General features: G+C 44.3%; 1 protein-coding gene across 6 annotated transcripts; it reads left to right on the forward strand.

Moving 5' to 3' along the window:
- Positions 1-2088: 2088 nt before the first annotated feature.
- Positions 2089-17609, forward strand: ZNF212 (zinc finger protein 212). Of its 6 annotated transcripts, none has more exons than XM_038559624.1 (5): positions 2089-2244; positions 11392-11784; positions 11918-12044; positions 14096-14185; positions 14995-17609. In XM_038559624.1, the coding sequence occupies exons 1-5, from the start codon at positions 2221-2223 to the stop codon at positions 15855-15857; spliced, it is 1497 nt and encodes a 498-aa protein (XP_038415552.1). In that variant the 5' UTR covers positions 2089-2220; the 3' UTR covers positions 15858-17609. The 6 variants fall into 6 exon arrangements, with proteins under 6 accessions (XP_038415552.1, XP_038415555.1, XP_038415553.1 ...); XM_038559627.1 differs by lacking the exon at positions 2089-2244 and adding an exon at positions 2845-2967; XM_038559625.1 differs by lacking the exon at positions 2089-2244 and adding an exon at positions 2849-2967 and having other exon boundaries at positions 11397-11784.
- The last annotated feature ends 1891 nt before the right edge of the window (positions 17610-19500 follow it).

Below are 19500 nucleotides of genomic sequence, written 5' to 3' on the forward strand. Positions count from 1 at the left end.
GACTATCGTGAATAAATAAATAAAATCTTTAAAAAAAAAAAAAAAAAAAAAAAAAAAAAAAAAAAAAAAAAATTAAAAAAAAAAGAGACGGGTGGATAAGCCAGAGCATCAGTTTATTTTATTTATTTTTTATTATTTTTAAAAGATTTTATTTATTCATGAGAGACACAGAGAGAGAGGCAGAGATACCGGCAGAGGGAGAAGCAGGCTCCATGCGTGGACTCGATCCCCGGTCTCCAGGATCACGCCCTGGGCTGAAGGCGGTGCTAAACCGCTGAGCCACCCAGGGATTCCCACTAGAGCATCAGTTTAATAATTGCCAGAGGTGGACTGGACATTTGTATCAGCCTCACCTGCATGTTGCCTCCCAGTAGCTATATGGGAACCTGCATAATCAGACTACCTGATGAACACAGAAACAGAACAGAGGATTCTAGAACTGAACCACTTGGTAACATCTGTGCCCAGTATCCTATGTCCCGACATGTCTGTCTCCACAGTCATGATACATTTTTTTCTGTGTCTGACAGTAAGTTTTTATTGGTCTGAGAAAGTCAATCAGACCCTAGACATATCTCAATGGCTGATTGGTTTCCTCAGCTTGACCCACCCTTTCTTTAGATGTGTTCATGATTCAGTCAGTCTCCTGCTGATCTGATTGCCGTGGACATCATGCCTTCTCTTGGAGGTGACTTTACCTATCCTTATTCTCTGATTTGCCATTCAATCATTCAGACATATTTATAGGCACCTCTGTGTGCAAGAAATGGTGTATACCATGGAAGGACATTTTTAGTAAAAAAGACACATAATTGGGCAGCCCCAGTGGCCCAGTGGTTTGGTGCCTGCCTTTGGCCCAGGATGTGATCCCGAGGCCCCGGAATCGAGTCCCACATCAGGCTCCCTGCATGGAGCCTGCTTCTCCCTCTGCCTGTGTCTCTGCCTCTCTCTCTAGCTGTGTCTCTATGAATAAAAAAAAAACAAAACAACAAAAAAAAAACCTTTTAAAAAGAAGACACATAATTACCATATAAACGAATAAAAAAATGAAGTCATTTTGCTTAGTGATAATGCTGTGAAAATGTCTATCAGGGTGTCAAAATGGAGTGTTGGGATGGAGAAGGGTGTTGGGCGGTAGCTGGGATGGACAGGGAATGTCTCTCTGAGGAGGAAAAGTCTGAACTGAGCCCTTCATGCTAAGAAGGAGCCAGTCTGTTGATCTTGGGTTTAGTTCTCTGAGGAAGCGCTTTGAAACTGTAATTCAAAGTGGAAGTTCATTGCCTATCTCTATAGAGACCATGTGGTACAAATTAGGCAAGTATGGTTGCAGTAGTGTTTTGTATCGGGTGATCAAATGGAAATGCAACCATGCTTTCTAAATCAAAATTCCAAACTCATCATCCAACAGTAACATGTGGGCTGTATTAAACATTTGAAATCAGGGCTATCTTGGATTTTTTTTTAAAGACTTTTTACTTTTTTTTTTTTTTTCTTTTTACTTATTTATTCATGAGAAACACACACACACAGAGGCAGAGACACAGGCAGAGGGAGAAGCAGGCTCCATGCAGGGAGCTGGATGTGGGACTGGATCCCAGGTCTCCAGGATCACACCCCGGGCTGAAGGCAGCATTAAACCGCTGAGCCACTCGGGCTGCCCTGATTACCATAATTCAAAGGACCGTGAGTTGGTCTGGGAACCTTGACCACCGCTATTGATGTGGAAAGTTGATGTGGCTTTCTAGTTTCTAGAAAGCCAAGTAACAGCTGACCTAGTGGAATAAAACGACATGCCATTTGGGGCCACATCTCCTTTCCCCAACTAAATTTATTCTTCCCTCAGAGCAATCTCTGATTTTTATACATTTTTTATTCTTTTAGAGCACCTCGCGGAGCGCTGCGCACCTAGAAGACACACAAAGTCCAGCGTTTGCCTTGGAGTCTGAATCTGCCCTTGACTTGGAGGAACCAAGCCCTCTGGCCCGAGCGCCGAGCTGCTGTTCATCCTCCTGCCGCGTGGAGGCGGTCTCGAAATCCCGCGGGGTTAGGACGAGCCGCTGGAGCCGCTCCTGGCGCGGGAGGGCCGAACTCCCACAATGCACCTTGTATCAACACGGCACTGGTGGCGGCTTGGAGGTGGGGTAGGGGGTGCCCGGCGGACCGGCGCGCAGCGAGAGGGGTATCAGGCGGGGCTCGGGTGTTGAGGGGCGACTGGCAGCCATGGCGGAGTCGGCGCCTGCTCGGGTAAGGGTCCTCCCGGCACGGGTCGCGGCCGCGTTCGGGATGGCGGAGCTCCTGGCCAGGGCGGGGCTTCGAGGTCCGGACTCCCGTGGTGCTGGGGGTCTCGGGACTCCCCCGGCTGCTCCTGACGAACGCCGCCCCCCTCTCACGCCCCCAAAGCTCTGTCTTCCCCCTCTCGGGCTCCTTCCCCTTCGGGCCGGAGCGCCGGCGCCACACACCGTCGCCGAGAAACTTCTCCGAGGCTTGTTTCGTGTTTTGTTTGTGTGTGTGTGTGTGTGTGTGTGTGTGTGTGTGTGTGTGGTGGGGGTTGTTTGTTTTTTTGAGAGAGCGCGCGCGCACGAGCTGGGGGAGGGGCAGAGGAAGAGGGAGAGTTGTGGGTTTTTTTTTTTAAGAGGTGAGAGAAAAAAAAGAGGTGAGAGAGGGCGGGAGGAGGGGCAGGAGGAGAGGGAGAGACTTTTTTTTTTTTAAGTGAGAGAGCGCGAGCGTTGAGGGAGAGGGAGAGAGATTTTTTTTTAAGAGCCCGAGAGGGGGAGGGGCAGAAAGTCTTTTGAGAGAGCGAGCGGTGGGGTAGGGGGAGGGGCAGAGGGAGAGAGAAAACGTTAAGTAGGCTCCACGCCCACCATGGAGCCGGAAGCGGGGCTCCAGCTCCTGACCCTGAGATCGTGACCTGAGCCTAAATCAAGGGTTACTGGTTTAACTGACTGGTCCACCTAGGAGTTGGAAAATGTAAGGGATATACTTCGGGTAAACGGAAACTATTCCCGATGGAAAGTCTGAAAATGCAAGCACGTGTGGCGATCTGTGGAAATGGGTAAATCTGAACATTGAGGGAAACTAATAATCTTTCGTGAGGTTAAAAACAAAAGCAAATTAAAATACACGCAGCGTTGATGTAAAAAGAGGAGATCAGAATTCAGTTGTTTGAAGGTCTTTATAAGTATGCTTCCCGTAATACTGGGATACTTGCTAAAAGACTTTCTAGTCTTGGCTAGAAAGCTTACAAGTTAGAAGGGGAGGGATCCCTGGGTGGCGCAGCGGTTTGGCGCCTGCCTTTGGCCCGGGGCGTGATCCTGGAGATCCGGGATCGAATCCCACGTCGGGCTCCCGGTGCATGGAGCCTGCTTCTCCCTCTGCCTGTGTCTCTGTCTCTCTCTCTCTCTCTGTATGACTATCGTAGATAAATTAAAAAAAAAAATTAAAAAAAATATTGCTGGAGTTGGAGGGCTACTATTTTTTTTTTTAAAGATTTTATTTATTTATTCATGAGAGACACAGAGAGAGAGAGAGAGAGAGGCTGAGACACAGGCAGAGGGAGAAGCAGGCTCCATGATGGGAGCCTGACATGGGACTCGATCCCAGGACTCCAGGACCATGCCCTGGGCCGAAGGCAGGGGCCAAACCGCTGAGGGCTACTATTTTTAATAGTGGTGAGACTCAGTTAACCACCTTGATACGACATTTTTAATATTTTGCAACTAATTACATGGCTTAAAAATATGTAAAACGAAACTGAAAGAACTATAAGGAAAACTCTCATAGTAGAAGACTGTAACAAAACCTTAGTTTTTATCAAGCCAAAAAGTAATTAGGCTGTAATGCATCCCATAGAACTTTCTGAGGTTATGGAAATATTCTGCTTTGCACTGTTCAAATAGTCACTAGAACTACATGGCTATTATGGCTATTAAGCACTTGAAATGTAGGTAGTGTGGCTGAGGAACTGAATTTAATTCAATTATAATTAATATAGATTTAAGTAACCATATGTTTCTAGTGGCTGTTGGACAGCACAGATACAGATTTTTTTATCCATATATCTGTCAACATATAATACCAGTGTATAGCATACCTCAATTGAGCTGTGCTCAATACTGAATGCAGGATACTGTATTTTCTTACAAATTGAAGGTTTGTGGCAACCGTGTCACGTCTCAGCTTCCTTTTTTTTTTTTTTAAGATTTTATTTATTTATTCATGAGAGACACACAGAGAGAGGCAAAGACACAGGCAGAGGGAGAAGCAGGCTCCATGCAGGGAGCCCGACATGGGACTTGATCTAGGGACTCCAGGATCACGCCCTGGGCTAAAGGTAGGCACTAAACCACTGAGCCACTCAGGGATCCCTCAGCTTCCATTTTTCCAACAGCATTTGCCCACTTTGTGTCACACAATGGTAATTCTTACAGTATTTTAAAGTTTTTCATTATTGTTGTATTTGTTACATTGTTCTGTGACCAGTAATTATGATTTGCTAAAAACTCAGGTGACGGTTAGCCTTTTTTTTTTTTTTTTTTTGCAATACAGTATTTTTTTTTAAGATTTTCTTTATTTATTCATGACACACACACACACACACACACACACACACACACACACAGAGGCAGAGATACAGGCAGAGGGAGAAGCAGGCTCCATGCAGGGTGCCTGATGTGGGACTTGATCCTGGGACTCCAGGATCATGCCCTGAGCCAAAAGCAGATGCTCAATCGCTAAGCCACCCAGGCATTCCCAAAAATATTTTATTTAAATTCAGTTTGCCAACATATAGTCTAACACCCAGTGCTCATCCATCAAGTGCCCTCCTTAGTGCCCATCACTCAGTTATCCCATCCCCCATCCCTCCTCCCCTTCTGCAACCTTTTGTTTCCCAGAGTTAGGAGTCTCTCATGGTTCTACTAGAAATAATGCTATTGTTTACTTAAACTACAGTATGGTGTAGATTTATATGCACTGGGAAACCAAAATTTTACTTCATTACAATATTTGCTTTATTGTGGTATTCTGGAACTAAATTTGCAATGTTTTTTTTTTTTTTTTTTTTTTAAGATTTTATTTATTTATTCATGAGAGACACAGAAAGAGAGGCAGAGACACAGGGAGAGGGAGAAGCAGGCTCCATGCAGGGAACTCGATGTGGGACTCGATCCCAGGTCTCAAGGATCACACCCTGGGCTAAAGGCAGCACTAAACCGCTGAGCCACCTGGCTGCCCTAAATTTGCAATGTTTCTAAGGTACGCCATTATAGAAAGATTAATGAAGACCAAATGAAGAGAGTAAGAGTCTCGTTAGAAATGAGAATGTGTTCTGGCAGTTGATGCTGACTGTTGACTGGGACCTTAGGTAGGGCTCTTGAACAGAATATCTCCATAGGGCTTGGGATCCCTCATGTGTTTTCCAGAGCCCCCTGCCAGTTATTTGCTCCATTTGACATGGAGTGGAGTTAAAAAAAAAAAAAAAAACACTGTCCTTGACAAACCCTTCTTCAATTGCAGATTCTTGGGTAGCCCGGGTGGCTCGGCAGTTTAGCGCCATCTTCGGCCCAGGGTGTGATCCTGGAGTCCCGGGATTGAGTCCCACATCGGGCTCCCTGCATGGACCCTGCTTCTCCCTCTGCCTGTGTCTCTGCCTCTCGTTCTCTCTGAGCTGAGTGTCTACCGCTGAGCCACCGGGCTGCCCAATAAGGTGAATTTTTAAAATGCACAAGTAAGGAGAAAATGTTTACAGTGTGTATAGAGTGGATAAAGATTCGTACCTAGAATTTTCAGAGAAATTCTGAGATAGTGAGGAAGTCAGATAATCCAAAAGATAAATGGTTAGAAGACTTGAGCAGGTAATTCACTGAAGGAATTTGAATGGACAATAAACATTGAAAAGATGCTTACCTTTGTCATTGTAATCAAGGAAAGTGTAGCTGGAAACCATGATGACATATTTCAGACCTACCGGAGGAACGATTTTAGTCTGACAGTACCAAGTGTTGATATAGTTGGGGAACATGCAGAATACTTAACATACTTCTGACAGGAGGAAATTGATACAGCTACTTTAGAAAACATTTGGTATTATTTACTGAAGTCCAAGATGTGTACATACCCTATTAGCCAACAATTCCTTCCTGGGACTATATCCTCAGGAAACTTACCCATGCTACTAGGAGCCACGTACAGTCTTGTTCACTGTGGCTCTGTTTGTGAAGACAAAGATGGAGACACATCATTAATGGAATGGAAAAGTAAATGGTATGGTCACACTGGAATATTATGAAGTGAAAATTACAGCCATCTGCTACAATAGGATATTTCGAGGAGTTGTGGAATAAGGATTCCCTTTTTTTTTTTTTTTTTTTTTTAAGATTTTATTTATTTATTCATGACAGACATGGGTAGAGAGAGAGAGGCAGAGGGAGAAGCAGGCTCCATGCAGGGAGCCCGAAGTGGGATTTGATCCCGGGTCTTCAGGATCATGTCCTTGGCTGAAGGCGGTGCTAAACCGCTGAGCTACCCAGGGATCCCTCCTTTTTTTTTTAAAGATATTTTTTATTTATTCATGAGAGACAACAGAGAGGCAGAGACATAGGAAGAGATGTGGGACTCGATCCTGGGACTCCAGGATCATGCCCTGGGCCAAAGGCAGGTGCTAAACCGTTGAGCCACCCAGGCGTCCCTGGATTCCATTTATATAAAGTCCTAAGATAGGCAAAGCTAAAGAACATGTATTGTTTTGGGGAAAAAATTGGTGATAATGTAAAAAACCATTACTAGTGAAAATTTAAATTCAGAATAGTAGTTACTTTAGGTGTCGTACAAAGGACCTCAGAAGCAATATTTATATAACTGAGTGGTAGTTACTGGAGATTTGTTGCCAGTACCTTATACATCTTATGTATTAAGTTTTTCTTTTTAAACTATTCAGTATTAAAAAGTCATGGTATTGGGCAGCCCCTGTGGATCAGCGGTTTAGTGCCACCTTCAGTCCAGAGCGTGATCTTGAGACCCGGGATCCAGTCCCACATTAGGCTCCCTGCATGGAGCCTGCTTCTCTCCCTTTGCCTGTGTCTCTACCTCTCTCTCTCTCCTCTCTGTGTATTCTCATGAATAAATAAATAAAATCTAAAAAAAAAAAGTCATGGTATCTCAGTTGGAGGTGACCTCTTAAATATTATCTAGTCAACCTTAGATAGATGCCACTTTAGAATGTTACTTGTTCTGGGGCTCCTGGGTGGCTCAGTGGTTGAGCTTCTGTATTTGACATGGGTCTTCGGCTTGGGTTGTGATCCCTGGGTCCCGGGATTGATTCCCACATCAGGTGCTCCGTAGGGACCCTGCTTCTCCCTCTGCCTTTGTCTTTGCTTTTCTCTCTGTTACTCATGAATAAATAAATAAAATCTTTAAAAACAATGTTATTTGTTTTGTGTTTCACTCAAGCAGATTGAAGTTTCCTTAGGTACAGGGACCGGTCTTACACTTAATGGCAACAGGTTTCAGACGCAGGCCCATTGTATACTTCATCTGACAGTATGATAGAATACCCAAACAGAAATGCCCCAGAAAATCCAGAAGCATGGGCAGTGTAGGCACTTTTTGTATTTTTCACTGCGATCAGGAATATTCTTAAATAATGGAATTTATGTAAAAAATAAATTATGAAAAAATACATGTTTATTGAAGAAGTCAAGCAATAGTTTACAAGGAAAGATTAAAATCTATTCCTCTCCTCTCCCTGAGGATGTCATATTAACAATTTAGTTTGGTGAATATCTTTCTAGACCTTTCAGTGGGCTGAAACAAACATATACTCATAAATTTTCTGTTTAGGAAAGTGGGATCATAATAAATATATTTCCCTAAAAGTTGGATTTTTAGCTAGTAGGGTATGATTAAAAACTCTTCCAAACCATATGTATAGGCCTAACTCATTTTTAAAGGTAGTATAGTGTCATTTTTGATTGTGCCATAGTTTATTTAACCATTCCTTTATGAATAGTCCTTTAGATTATTTCCAGGCTTTAACTATTCCAAAGACTATTACCAGTAATCATCTTTGTATGGATGTCAGTAAATAATACCACTTGCTTTTATAAGAGAATACCATGAGTGGGATTGCTAGTTTTTTGTTTTGTTTTGTTTTGTTTTTAAGATTTTACTTATTCATGAGTGACACAGAGAGAGAGACAGGCAGAGACACAGGCAGAGGGAGAAGCAGACTCCACTCAGGGAGCCTGATGTGAGACTCGTTTCAGGACTCCAGGATCATGCCCTGGGCCGAAGGTAGACACCAAACTGCTGAGCCACCTGGGCGTCCCTGAGGTTTTCTTCCATAAAATTTGTAGTATTTTTCATTCCTTCTAGGAGTGTTATAAAACTGCCCAGTTAAAAAAAAAAGTACCCAGTTTTATATTCTAGACAGCTCCAAATGTAGTTCCTTAACCCTCTTTTTCAAGTGTGTCAACCTGGTGGGTAAAAGGTGGTTTCCCTTGGTTGTATTTGTACTCCTGACTGCTTTTTGACCACCTGAATTTCTTCTATTTGAGAGAGATAGCAAGAGAGAGTTTGAGTAGGGAGGAGAGAGAAGCAGTCTCCCCAGTCATCAAGAAGCTCAATTGCAGGACCCTGGGATCTTGATCTGAGCTAAGGCAGATGCTTAACCAACTGAGCCACCCTGGTACCCCAACCACCTGCATTTCTGCTCTCATAATTACTTAGTTTGCAGTTTTGTTTGGGGTTATTATTTTTCTTTCCCCTTCATACTCTATTTCTATTTTTTTTTTTTAATTTTTAAAAATTTTTTAAATTTATTTTTGATAGTCACAGAGAGAGAGAGGCAGAGACATAGGCAGAGGGAGAAGCAGGCCCCACGTACCGGGAGCCCGACGTAGGATTCGATCCCAGGTCTCCAGGATTGCACCCTGGGCCAAAGGCAGGCGCTAAACTACTGCACCACCCAGGGATCCCCTCTATTTCTATTCTCATGTTTTTTTTGTAGTTATGCTTATGGCATCGTTCATTGCAGCTAACATTTTCTTCGATCTATACTCTGTATCTATATTTATAAGTTGTGCTTATTGAGATAATTTTTGTACATAGAGTAAAATTCAGTCTTCAGGCATATAATTGAGTTTTGAAAAATGTGCAGCCATCATCATGTTACCAGATTAGAGAATATTTCCATCATCCCAGAAAGTGTTCTTTGCATTCACTCTCCTTGCTCCAACCCCAGCCCTTAGCAACCTCTGATCTGATTTCTGTCCTTATAGTTTTGCCTTTCCTTTTTTTTTTTTTTTTTTTAAGATTTTATTTATTCATGAGAGAGAGAGAGAGGCAGAGATATAGGCAGAGGGATAAGCAGGCTTCATGCTGGAAGCCCAATGTAGGACTTGATCCCGGAACTCTGGGATCACGCCCTGAGTCAAAGGCAGATGCTCAACCACTGAGCCACCCAGGTGTGTCCCCCTCCCCCTTTTTTTAAGTTTTTTTTTTTTTTTTTTAAGATTTTATTTATTCATGACAGACACACAGAGGCAGAGACCTAGGTAGAGACATAGGCAGAGGGAGAAGCAGGCTCCCCATGGGGAGCAGGATTTGGGACTTGATCCCGGGACTCAGTGGTTGAGCTGAAGGCAGCTGCTCAACCACTGAGCCACCCAGGCATCCGAATCTTGCCTTTCCTGAATGTCATGTCAAGTGGCATTTTGTGTCTTCTTTGATGTAGCATGATTTTGAGATCCATGTTGTTAGGTCTGTCAGTAGTTTGTTCCCTTTTTATCACTAACGTAGGATTAGCTTTAATGTGTTAATAATATATATATTTTTTTAATGTGTTAATAATATAATGGTATTTTATTATATGGTGTATTAGTACTCTAAGGCTTCTCTATCAAAGTATTGCAAATTGGGGCTTACACAACAGAGGTGTATTGTCTTACAGTTCTGGAGTCTGGAAGTCTGAAATCAAGGTGTCCACAGACTTGGTGCCTTCTGAGGACTACCATGACAGATAATCTGTTCCAGGCTTTTCTCTTAGCTTCTGGTGGCCCCTCATGCATTTTATTGGCTTGTGGCAACAGAACTCCGACCTCTACCTCCATTGTCATGGGATGGTTCTTCCTATGTGTGTCTACATCATTTTCCCTAAGTGTACATCTGTGTCCAGATCTCCCGTATTTTATAAGGATACCACATCATATTTGATTATAGCCCATCTGATGACCTAATTTAATTTGATTGCCTCTGTAAAGATTCTTCTCTCCAGATCAGATCACATTCTGAAATAGTGGGGGTGGAGACTTCAACTTTTTTTGGGGGGGGCGCAACAAAATTCATCACAAAGCATATGGATGGAACATAGTTTATCGATTCACCAGTCGATGGACATTTGAATTGTTTCCATCTCGATAGGTAGTTCAAAACAAAAAGCACCTCTTTTCAGCCTTTTGCTATGTGGAAGAGGAGAGGAATTATTCAGTGCTCAGATCTTGACTCACCTTCCTGTTTGCACAGAGTGCTAAGCAAGCAAGAAAATGCCAGACCTCAGAAAGGCAGGGGGAGGCTCCAGAAAGCTAGATGAGCCACTGAAAGTGAAAAGCAGAGTATGGGACAAAATGAGCCTCTCCAAAGGTCGCATGTCCTGTTTGTTTCATTTATATTTATTTTTTACATTAAGCTTTTAAGTCTTTTTTTAGGGGGCACAGTTAGGCTTTAAACCCACATATTCAATAAGAACTGAGTTGAGTAACTAGAGTCGGTCATGGCCAAGCTTACATGTTCATTTCTGTGCTACTTATGTTCGTTTTGTCCCTTCTTTTTCCAGACCCTAAGTCCTTGCCACTGCAATTCTTTCAAAGCTATTTCCTCTCAGTGCCGTCCTTGTGGATAGAGCAGCTGCCTTGAAAAAAGTGTATGGCATATAAATGGGGTCAGCAGGGGCTGTGGGGAGACTTCCCATATGTTGACTTTAGTAATGTTGAACTTCAGCTGTAGTGGTTTTCCTGGTTAGGGACAGATCATGAAAATGAACCATGTAAGGAAAATGTCAGTAGGCTTCATCAAATCACGTACATAAACATTTATGAAGGATTTAGTCAGTGTCATCCATTGTACTAGCTGCTCAGGTGCAAAGGTAAATGAGTTGAGCCCTGTAGTAGGTCTTGCTGAGGAATTGTCTTTGTTGGTTTTAGAGACTATAGAATAATGTCAAGTGTGAAGCGCAGATAATAAGGTGTTATGTGTAATATGATTTCACCTTTGTGGGACAAACCTTTTTTTTTTTTTAAGGTAGAAACTAGGTAGCTCTAATGACTCTTGGACCCATTGTTTTCTTTCCTTACATTTGGAACTGACACTGACTGACCCTGGGTCTGATTCTTCATTCAGCACAGGAGGAAACGCCGTTCCACACCTTTGACTTCTTCCACGCCACCCCCACAAGTGACAGAGAAAAGCTCTTACCTGCAGACTACAGAGCTCTCTCTCTGGACTGTGGTGGCTGCCATCCAAGCTGTGGAGAAGAAGATGGAGGCCCAGTCTGCCAGGCTACAGAGCCTGGAGGGGCGGACGGGGACGGCCGAGAAGAAGCTGGCAAACTGTGAGAAGACCGCCATGGAGTTTGGGAACCAGCTGGAGGGCAAGTGGGCCGTGCTGGGAACCCTGCTGCAGGAGTACGGGCTGCTGCAGAGGCGGCTGGAGAACATGGAGAACCTGCTGAGGAATAGCAACTTTTGGGTGTTGCGGCTGCCGCCGGGCAGCAATGGAGAAGTTCCAAAGGTAGTCAGTCCCCTTGGGGGTTAAGAGTCAGACTAGATGGGGATCCAAGCCCTTTATTATTTAAGATTCTGAATTGCTGGCTTTTCCCTTGTGGCTACGACTGGAGGCATTCATTGTGTACTATTTGTGATTTCAGGTGTCCAGGTCACTTGAAAATGATGGAGTCTGTTTCTCAGAGCAGGAGTGGGAGAATCTGGATGACTGGCAGAAAGAGCTCTACAGAAATGTGATGAAGAGCAACTATGAGACTCTGGTCTCTCTGAGTAAGTAGCACTTTTCTCCTGGGAATTCTCTTTCAGGTATCTTTACATCCCTGGCCAAGTAGCTAGTGACTCGGACTACACCTATAATTCTAGGTGGCTTTGGCTCATCTGTTGGTCCGCGCTGGGTTGAGAAATGGGAGTCTCCAAAAAAGAGAGAGAGAACATAAGAGACACTTAACAGTAGAGAACAAATAGAGTTGATGGAGGGAGATAGGTTAGGTGTTAGGCTAGATGTATGACAGGCATTAAGGAGGACACTTTTTAAAAAAAATTATTTATTTATTCATGAGAGATAGAGAGAGAGGGGCAGAGACACAGGTAGAGGGAGAAGCAGGCTCCACGCAGGGAGCCTGACGTGGGACTTGATCCCAGGGCTGAAGGGGGTGCTAAACTGCTGAACCACTGGGGCTGCCCAGGAGGGCACTTGTTGTGTTGAATACTGAGTGTTAAATGTAAGTGATGAATCACTAAATCCTACTCCTGAAAACAATATTATGGGCAGCCCGGGTGGTTGAGTGGTTTAGTACCACCCATGTTGGAGTCCATAAATGGGAGTCCATAAAGATTTTTGGAAAGGTCTTGGTGTTGAGTATTTTATATTTCTTATCTATGGTCACATAGTTCTTGATATTATTTACTAATAGAGAAGATGTCATCATTATGGTATAATGTGGCCAGGGTTCCTCATGCTGTTTTTCATACCTAAAACTGTGTGACAAAGAAATCCTTTGTTATCTGAGATGAGCCAGGCAGCATAGGCTAACCAAAATTTTTTCTTGGCATTTGGCTGGAATTCTATTCAGTCCCTGTGAGCTCAGTGTCTATTTTGTGTTAATTAGAAGTGCTGCTTAATAGATAACACATTCTTATATATAAAATATTAGCTATTATTAAGTAGGTTTTGGTAGACAAAAAAAAATTTGTTTTTACAGATTTTATTTATTTATTCATAGAAACAGAGAGAGAGAGAGAGAGAGAGAGAGGCAGAGGCACAGGCAGAGGGAGAAGCAGGCTCCATGCAGGGAGCCTGATGTGGGACTCAATCCAGGGTCCCCAGGATCAAACCCCAGGTTGCAGGCGGTGTTAAACCACTGCACCACCGGGGCTGCCCTTTTTTTTTTTTTTTTTAAGATTTTATTCATTTATTTGAGAGAGAGAGAGAGCAGAAAGAGGAGCAAAGGGAGAGGGACAAGCAGACTCCTAGCTGAGTGCAGAGCCTGACTCGGGGCTTGATCTCATGACCCTGAGATCATGACCTGAACCAAAACCAAGAGTCAGACGCTCAACCTACTGAGCCACCTAGGCGCCCCTGACAAAATATTTTCAAACTGAAGTCCATAGAGTTGTGTCAAAAAGGCCAGTGTAACTGGAGCAGAGTGTGGAGCAAATGGGTCAGAGGGGACTGCATGACCTGGGCTGAGTTCTGTGCTCTGCTAGTGGCTGCTTGCTTGTCTGTCCCAGCTGGGGATAATGGTGCCCGCTTTGCCTTGCAGTGTGTCAGCCTAAATGAAGTTTGATATGCTGAAAGGAGGCAGCACTTGAGACTGTGTACAAGTGAGGGCAGGGTGGGGGAGAAGGGGAGTGGATTTCTGGAGCCTGACTGCCTGAGCCACAGTGACTAATGAAGGAGCACTGAAGGCAGCTGACTGAATAGGTTTTTTGAACTGGCTATAATTTTCCAGTTGTCCCAAGCTGCCACTGGTGGGAAAGTGGGAAGAACAGTGGCCTTTTAATCTTTTGAACTTTTTTTTTTTTTTTAAATTTTTATTTATTTATGATAGTCACACAGAGAGAGAGAGAGGCAGAGACACAGGCAGAGGGAGAAGCAGGCTCCATGCACCGGGAGCCCGACGTGGGATTTGATCCCGGGTCTCCAGGATCGTGCCCTGGGCCAAAGGCAGGCGCCAAACCGCTGCGCCACCCAGGGATCCCTAATCTTTTGAACTTATAATATCAGCCCTGACATTGATTACCGTGTTCATTGGCAGTTGACCAGTGTGCAGTGAGCTTTTACTCTCTCCTGGGCTCACACTGTGCTTATTACAACCCAGAGGTCCTTGGCCAGCCAGAAGGAGAAGCAGAATTGGGTGCAGGGATGCTGGGTGACTTGGAGGAGGAAGGCCCTGGTGATGTCAACCCAGGTAAGTGGATCCAGAATATTCCATCCCTCTCCCTACAGCCTATAACGAGCTTTCTTTTTTTTTTTTTTTAATATATATATATACTTTTTATTGAATATAACAAGTTTTCCAACTGCTAAACTGCCAAATGCTGATTATCAGCAACCTCATCTGATATTATTTTAGATTTCTTTATAATTTTCGTTAGTTCATCTAATTAGATGTGCGTCTTCAGTTATTACTGCTGTGGAGAATCCTTAAGTGTTAAGTGTTGTGACTATATTCTACCTCATGCCTCTCTACTATACGGAGTAGAACACATAATAGCTCTAGTGAAAACCCTCGAGGTTGAGGATAGGATTGGTCAGATATTAGGAGTGGAGCTGTCTGGGTGAGAGGCATGCAGAGCATTTATAAGTCAGCTATTTTGAGGGGAATGTGCAGGAAAATGGGCTGGGTACATGAATGAATATTAGGTTTAAGAGTGGTTGATTTTTTTTAATAATTCATATTTATTACTTTAACACTCTTAAATTAGTTATAGTATATTTTGTCATTTTTCACAGGAATGGAGTATAAATTTATGAACAAGCTTAGAGAATTACCATTTATAACATTGTTCTAGAAAAGTAATCTATTCAGATTTCTCTACCTGAATATAGGTTTAGTTTTTCAAGTCTTAGAACCCAGTCTTCTCCAAATTGTCCTGATCCCCTTAATCCTGGGGTACTTTGATTTGAGCCCTTCTGAAATTCACAGATGTTTGTTTAGCTCTGAAGAAACCGAAGGTGCTAGAATGTGATCTTTTTTGTTGGTCTTTCTCTCGGCAGCAGAAGGGGTTCTGATCAAGCAGGAGATACAGTACACTCAGGAAGGCTCTGCGGATCTTCCTGGAGAGTTCTCAGGCATTGCTGAAGAGCAGGCTTTCCTGAGCCCAGAGCATGCTGAACTCTGGGATGGTCAGGGTGGTTCTATCCTCTTGGATTCGAGCTCCGGGGACACTAATCTGGAGGATCCCACTGAGGGCAGTAGAGATTCTAGCAGTGGCAGAACTCTGAGCTGTCCCCCGAAGCAGAAATCTAGTAGGCAGGTGCAGCTGGGTCAGGAATGTGGGCAGGGCCTAAAGCTGAAGAGGGACACCTCTGGTCCCTATGAATGTTCCGAGTGCGAGATCAGCTTCCATTATAAGCAGCAGCTAGCTACGCATCTGCAGACCCACTCAGGGTGGGGGACTTACACAGCCTCGGAGCCAGAGGAGAGCCTTAGACCCAGGCCACAACTGAAGCCCCAGTCCAAGAGGACAAAGCTTCATCAGTGTGATGTGTGCATGAGGAGCTTCAGCTGCAGGGTGAGCCTGGTAACCCACCAGCGCTGCCACCTGCAGGAGGGGCCTAGTGCTGGCCACTATGTCCAGGAGAGGTTCTCACCTAACAGCCTGGTTGCCCTGCCCGGCCACATCCCTTGGAGGAAAAGCCGGAGTTCCCTCATCTGCGGTTACTGTGGCAAGAGCTTCAGCCACCCATCTGATCTAGTGCGGCACCAGCGTATCCACACGGGAGAACGGCCCTACAGCTGCTCAGAGTGTGAGAAGAGCTTTGTCCAGAAGCAGCACCTTCTGCAGCACCAGAAGATCCACCAGCGGGAGCGGGGAGGGCTGGCTCTGGAGCCTGGGAGACCCAATGGCCTGCTTTAAGGGTGCCAGCCCCTCGTCGGTCCTGGGGGGTGCAGAAGGGGCTGGCATTGGTCCCCCCAAAGAGACACTATGCAGAGTCAGGGACTTTTTCCTGAGAAGAGTCGCTTTGATTGCCTTCCCTTGGCCAAGCACCAGGCCAAGCCCAGAGGCTCTCCTGAAAACTGTGGAAGAGGAGGAGTCCAGGGCCACTCCTCTCCCTGCCATCTCTCCCTGCTGTGGAGCTTGTCGTCTCTGGCACCTTCAAAGCTCTGGTTTTCCCATCGTGGCTGATTCTTGTGGCGGGCTGCAGTGGGCTCTGACCCTCCAGGGACTGGTGGCTGGTTCCAGGTCCTGTCCCAGCATTTTAGGTTTTCCTGTGAGGTTGGGTTGGGCCAGTGGAGAAACCAGGAGAGTTCTGGTTTCTCCTGGTTTGTGGTGTGTGGGAGAGTTCTGGGACCTAACCTTCTCTTTCCTCTTCTTTTGTAGTCTCTTTGTTAAAAACAAGTAGAAGAAATAATTTAAATGACTGCTTACCCTGTTCTGAGGAAACTTTTTTGGAATTAGAGTTTAGTTGATTTAAAAAAAAAAAAAAGTCTTGATCCTTGTTTTTTAAAAATTTCCAGTGTTGTAGAAGTTGTTCCTAACATGGGGACTGGGCCTACCCTCTAGGAGGGATTTGTTTATGGGGGTCTTTTAGCCCACCCACACTTAGTAAGGTCAGAGATCAGGTGGCAGAGTGCTGAGCTCCCTCTTTTTGGGGGGGTCTTTGCTCACAAGGGGCTAACTGAATCTAGAGGAGCAAGAGGAGGAGAGTGGTAGAGGTAGACCTCAGAATCCCTGCTGGGAATGAAGAGTCTTGTGACGGAGCCCAGAGCATGCTGCTGCTTGGGAATCTAGGTTTTTCACCATAATCCTCTTCCAACATGGTCCTTGCTGGTTTCTGCAGCCACCCAAGGTAGAAGACTATTTTGTTACTTACGGTTGTCTAACTTGTTCCAGTGGGAATTGGAGTTTGTTCTTATTACACCAGTTGTTTCTTGAGACTGTGTAGATTACACATTTTTCAAATTAGTTCTGAGATTGACTGTTCAGAGATGATGGAGAAAAAGCACAAAAATGCTTCTTAGGAGTGTTGAATGCCTGCCCCACTGTTGTTTGGGGAGATGGGACTGGGCTCCTGGGTCCTATATGTGAATGTCTCCTTTGATGATTTGCAGTTGCCTAGAATAAAACTTGCTACTAGCAAAAAAACAAAAACAAAAACAACCCTCATGTTGGATATTTTTCTCCCTTTGTCAAGAACATCAAGGTAGGAGGTGGCTGACCTGGAGCAGTGACAGAGGCCTGAAGTCACAACCTGGCCTGCATTTTTACTTAAACCTAGGACAGACAAGCAGAGGGCATGTATGAGAATATCCATGGGACCCTGTGTGGTGGTTGAGGGCTGGAGACAACCTGCATATTGATTTTTGGAGATGGCAGAAAGACCGGGCAGGTAAAATAGGTGTGCCAACCTCTACTGGGTAGCACTTAGGGACATTGGCTTAGAGCAGCGTATAATGCTGAGTGGGAAAATGTTAGAGATTGAATGAGGTTTATGACAGTACAGTTTATGTACATTAAAAATGCATGTACACAAAACATTTGACAAGAACACTTGGAAATGCAGACTTATACCTTAAAGGCATTACAGCTGCTTGTGGGAGCAATGAGTGGGATATGGGGATAAAAAGAAAGAAATAGATAAAAATAAACTTGGCTCACTATAAAGTATAGGATTGTCTTGGATTGTCTTGGTGTAGAAACAACGTGGAAGTTGTCCTAGAGCAGGCGCCATGCTCAACTGAGGTGCTCAGCTTCGTTATATGTAGGAAAACCTCAGGAACTGCTGCTCTCTTAAATTCTTTCTAGTCTCCCTTGCCCTTAAGCTTTTGCATCATAGATTTCCTTATACTCCGTCCTTGATTATTTTTACCTCCAGATTGAGTGGTGTGTATGTGTATATGTATGAATGTATGTATGTATGTATGTAGAGATCATGAGTGGGAAAAGAGGGTGAGGAAGAGGGAGAAAGAATCTCAAGCAGACTACATGCTGAGTGTGGAGCCTGCCATGGGGCTCAATCTCACTACCTGAACCAAAACCAAAGAGCCAGATGCCCAACCAACTGAGCCACCAGGCATCCCCCAGTCGAGGTTTTTATTTATTTATTTTTAAAGATTTATTTATATATATATTTAAAAGATTTTATTTATTTAAGATTTTATTTATTTATTCATAGACACAGAGAGAGAGGGGCAGAGACACAGAGGGAGAAGCAGGCTCCATGCAGGGAGCCTGATGTGGGACTCGATCCCAGGTCTCCAGGATCACACCCCAGGCTGCAGACGGCACCAAACCGCTGTGCACTGGGGCTGCCCTATTTGTTTATTTATGAGAGACACAAGGAGACACAAGGAGAGAGAGAGAGGCAGAGACTCTGGCAGAGGGAGAAGCAGGCTCCATGCAGGGACCCTGACATGGGACTCGATCCCGAGTCTCCAGGATCACACCCTGGGCTCCTGGTGGCACTAAACCGCTGAGCCACCTGGGCTGCCCAGATTTATTTATTTGAGAGAGAGTGAATGAGTAAGAGCAGTGGAAGAGGGGCAGAGGGAGAAGCAGACTTCCCTGCTGATTGAGCTACCATGGTGCCCTTCAATTGAATGTTTTAATGTGTGACCAGTCTTTGTTTTGCATTGTGGGGTAAAAAAAGTACCGCATAGGAGTCTGGTTCTCTGGTAATGTTAAATTTTCCTTGAGACAGGAGGATAATTGTATGAGGCAGTTGGACTATAGTAATAATGGCTAATATTATTAATATTCCTGAGCACTTAATGTGTGAAGCACTCATAAATGAACTTAATCCTCTGTGGTGGGTATGATTATACTCCATTTTACACAGGAGATGTGGGAAACCTTCTGAGAGGTGAAAGCAGCTAGGAACCCAGGCCATCTTGCTTCAGATCCCACACACTTGACCATGGATGCTTTTTCTCCTGGTTGACCACAATCAAGCACTTTGGGTCCAGGCTGGTTTCTGAGTCCTTGTTATGGAAGGTATGGACCCGTAACCAGCAGTATCGGTATCTCTTGGGAACTTGGTGGAAATGCAGACTCAGACCCACTGAATCAGAATCTGGAGATTTTAACAAGATCTTCAGGTCAGTCTCTGTACACAGAAATACCTTCTTGAGTGATAGAGTATCAACCTTGTACCTGCTTCAACTGTCCATCAAAAGCTTGCTCTGCTAAGTGCTGAGAAGGAGATAAGAAACAGAGCTCTCTGAAGGGTTGATGAAATTAGATTAAATCAACACATAAGAATTAAATGCCAAACATTAGTGACTAATCTGTCCATCTTTCCTTCCTGTTCCTGCAGGTAGGGGGGTCCTGATCATTGCCCACTTAAACTTTCCAATAACCTAACTGTTCTGTCCTTTAACCATATCCTTTTTACTACCAGAGTTACTGTCCTGGCACATGAATTGGTCATGGGCCTTCCTCTAAGACTCGTAAGGATGTGACTGGCTACTGGTAAAGAGCAAGCTTTTTAGTATAGAACGTAACGCTTTGACAAACCTGCTCCGAGTTTTTTTCTTACTTTTTTTTAAAGATTTTATTT

The sequence above is a fragment of the Canis lupus genome, chromosome 16 (assembly GCF_011100685.1).
Source record: "Canis lupus familiaris isolate Mischka breed German Shepherd chromosome 16, alternate assembly UU_Cfam_GSD_1.0, whole genome shotgun sequence".
In the NCBI taxonomy this organism is placed as follows: domain Eukaryota; kingdom Metazoa; phylum Chordata; class Mammalia; order Carnivora; family Canidae; genus Canis; species Canis lupus.

Coding starts and splice junctions, on each gene's coding strand:
- ZNF212 (XM_038559623.1), top strand. CDS start 3,006: ATGGAAAGTCTGAAAATGCAAGCACGTGTGGCGATCTGTGGAAATGG. Junction 3,053..11,396: donor GTGGCGATCTGTGGAAATGG/GTAAATCTGAAC, acceptor CATTCAGCACAG/GAGGAAACGCCGTTCCACAC. Junction 14,186..14,994: donor CCCTGGTGATGTCAACCCAG/GTAAGTGGATCC, acceptor TTCTCTCGGCAG/CAGAAGGGGTTCTGATCAAG.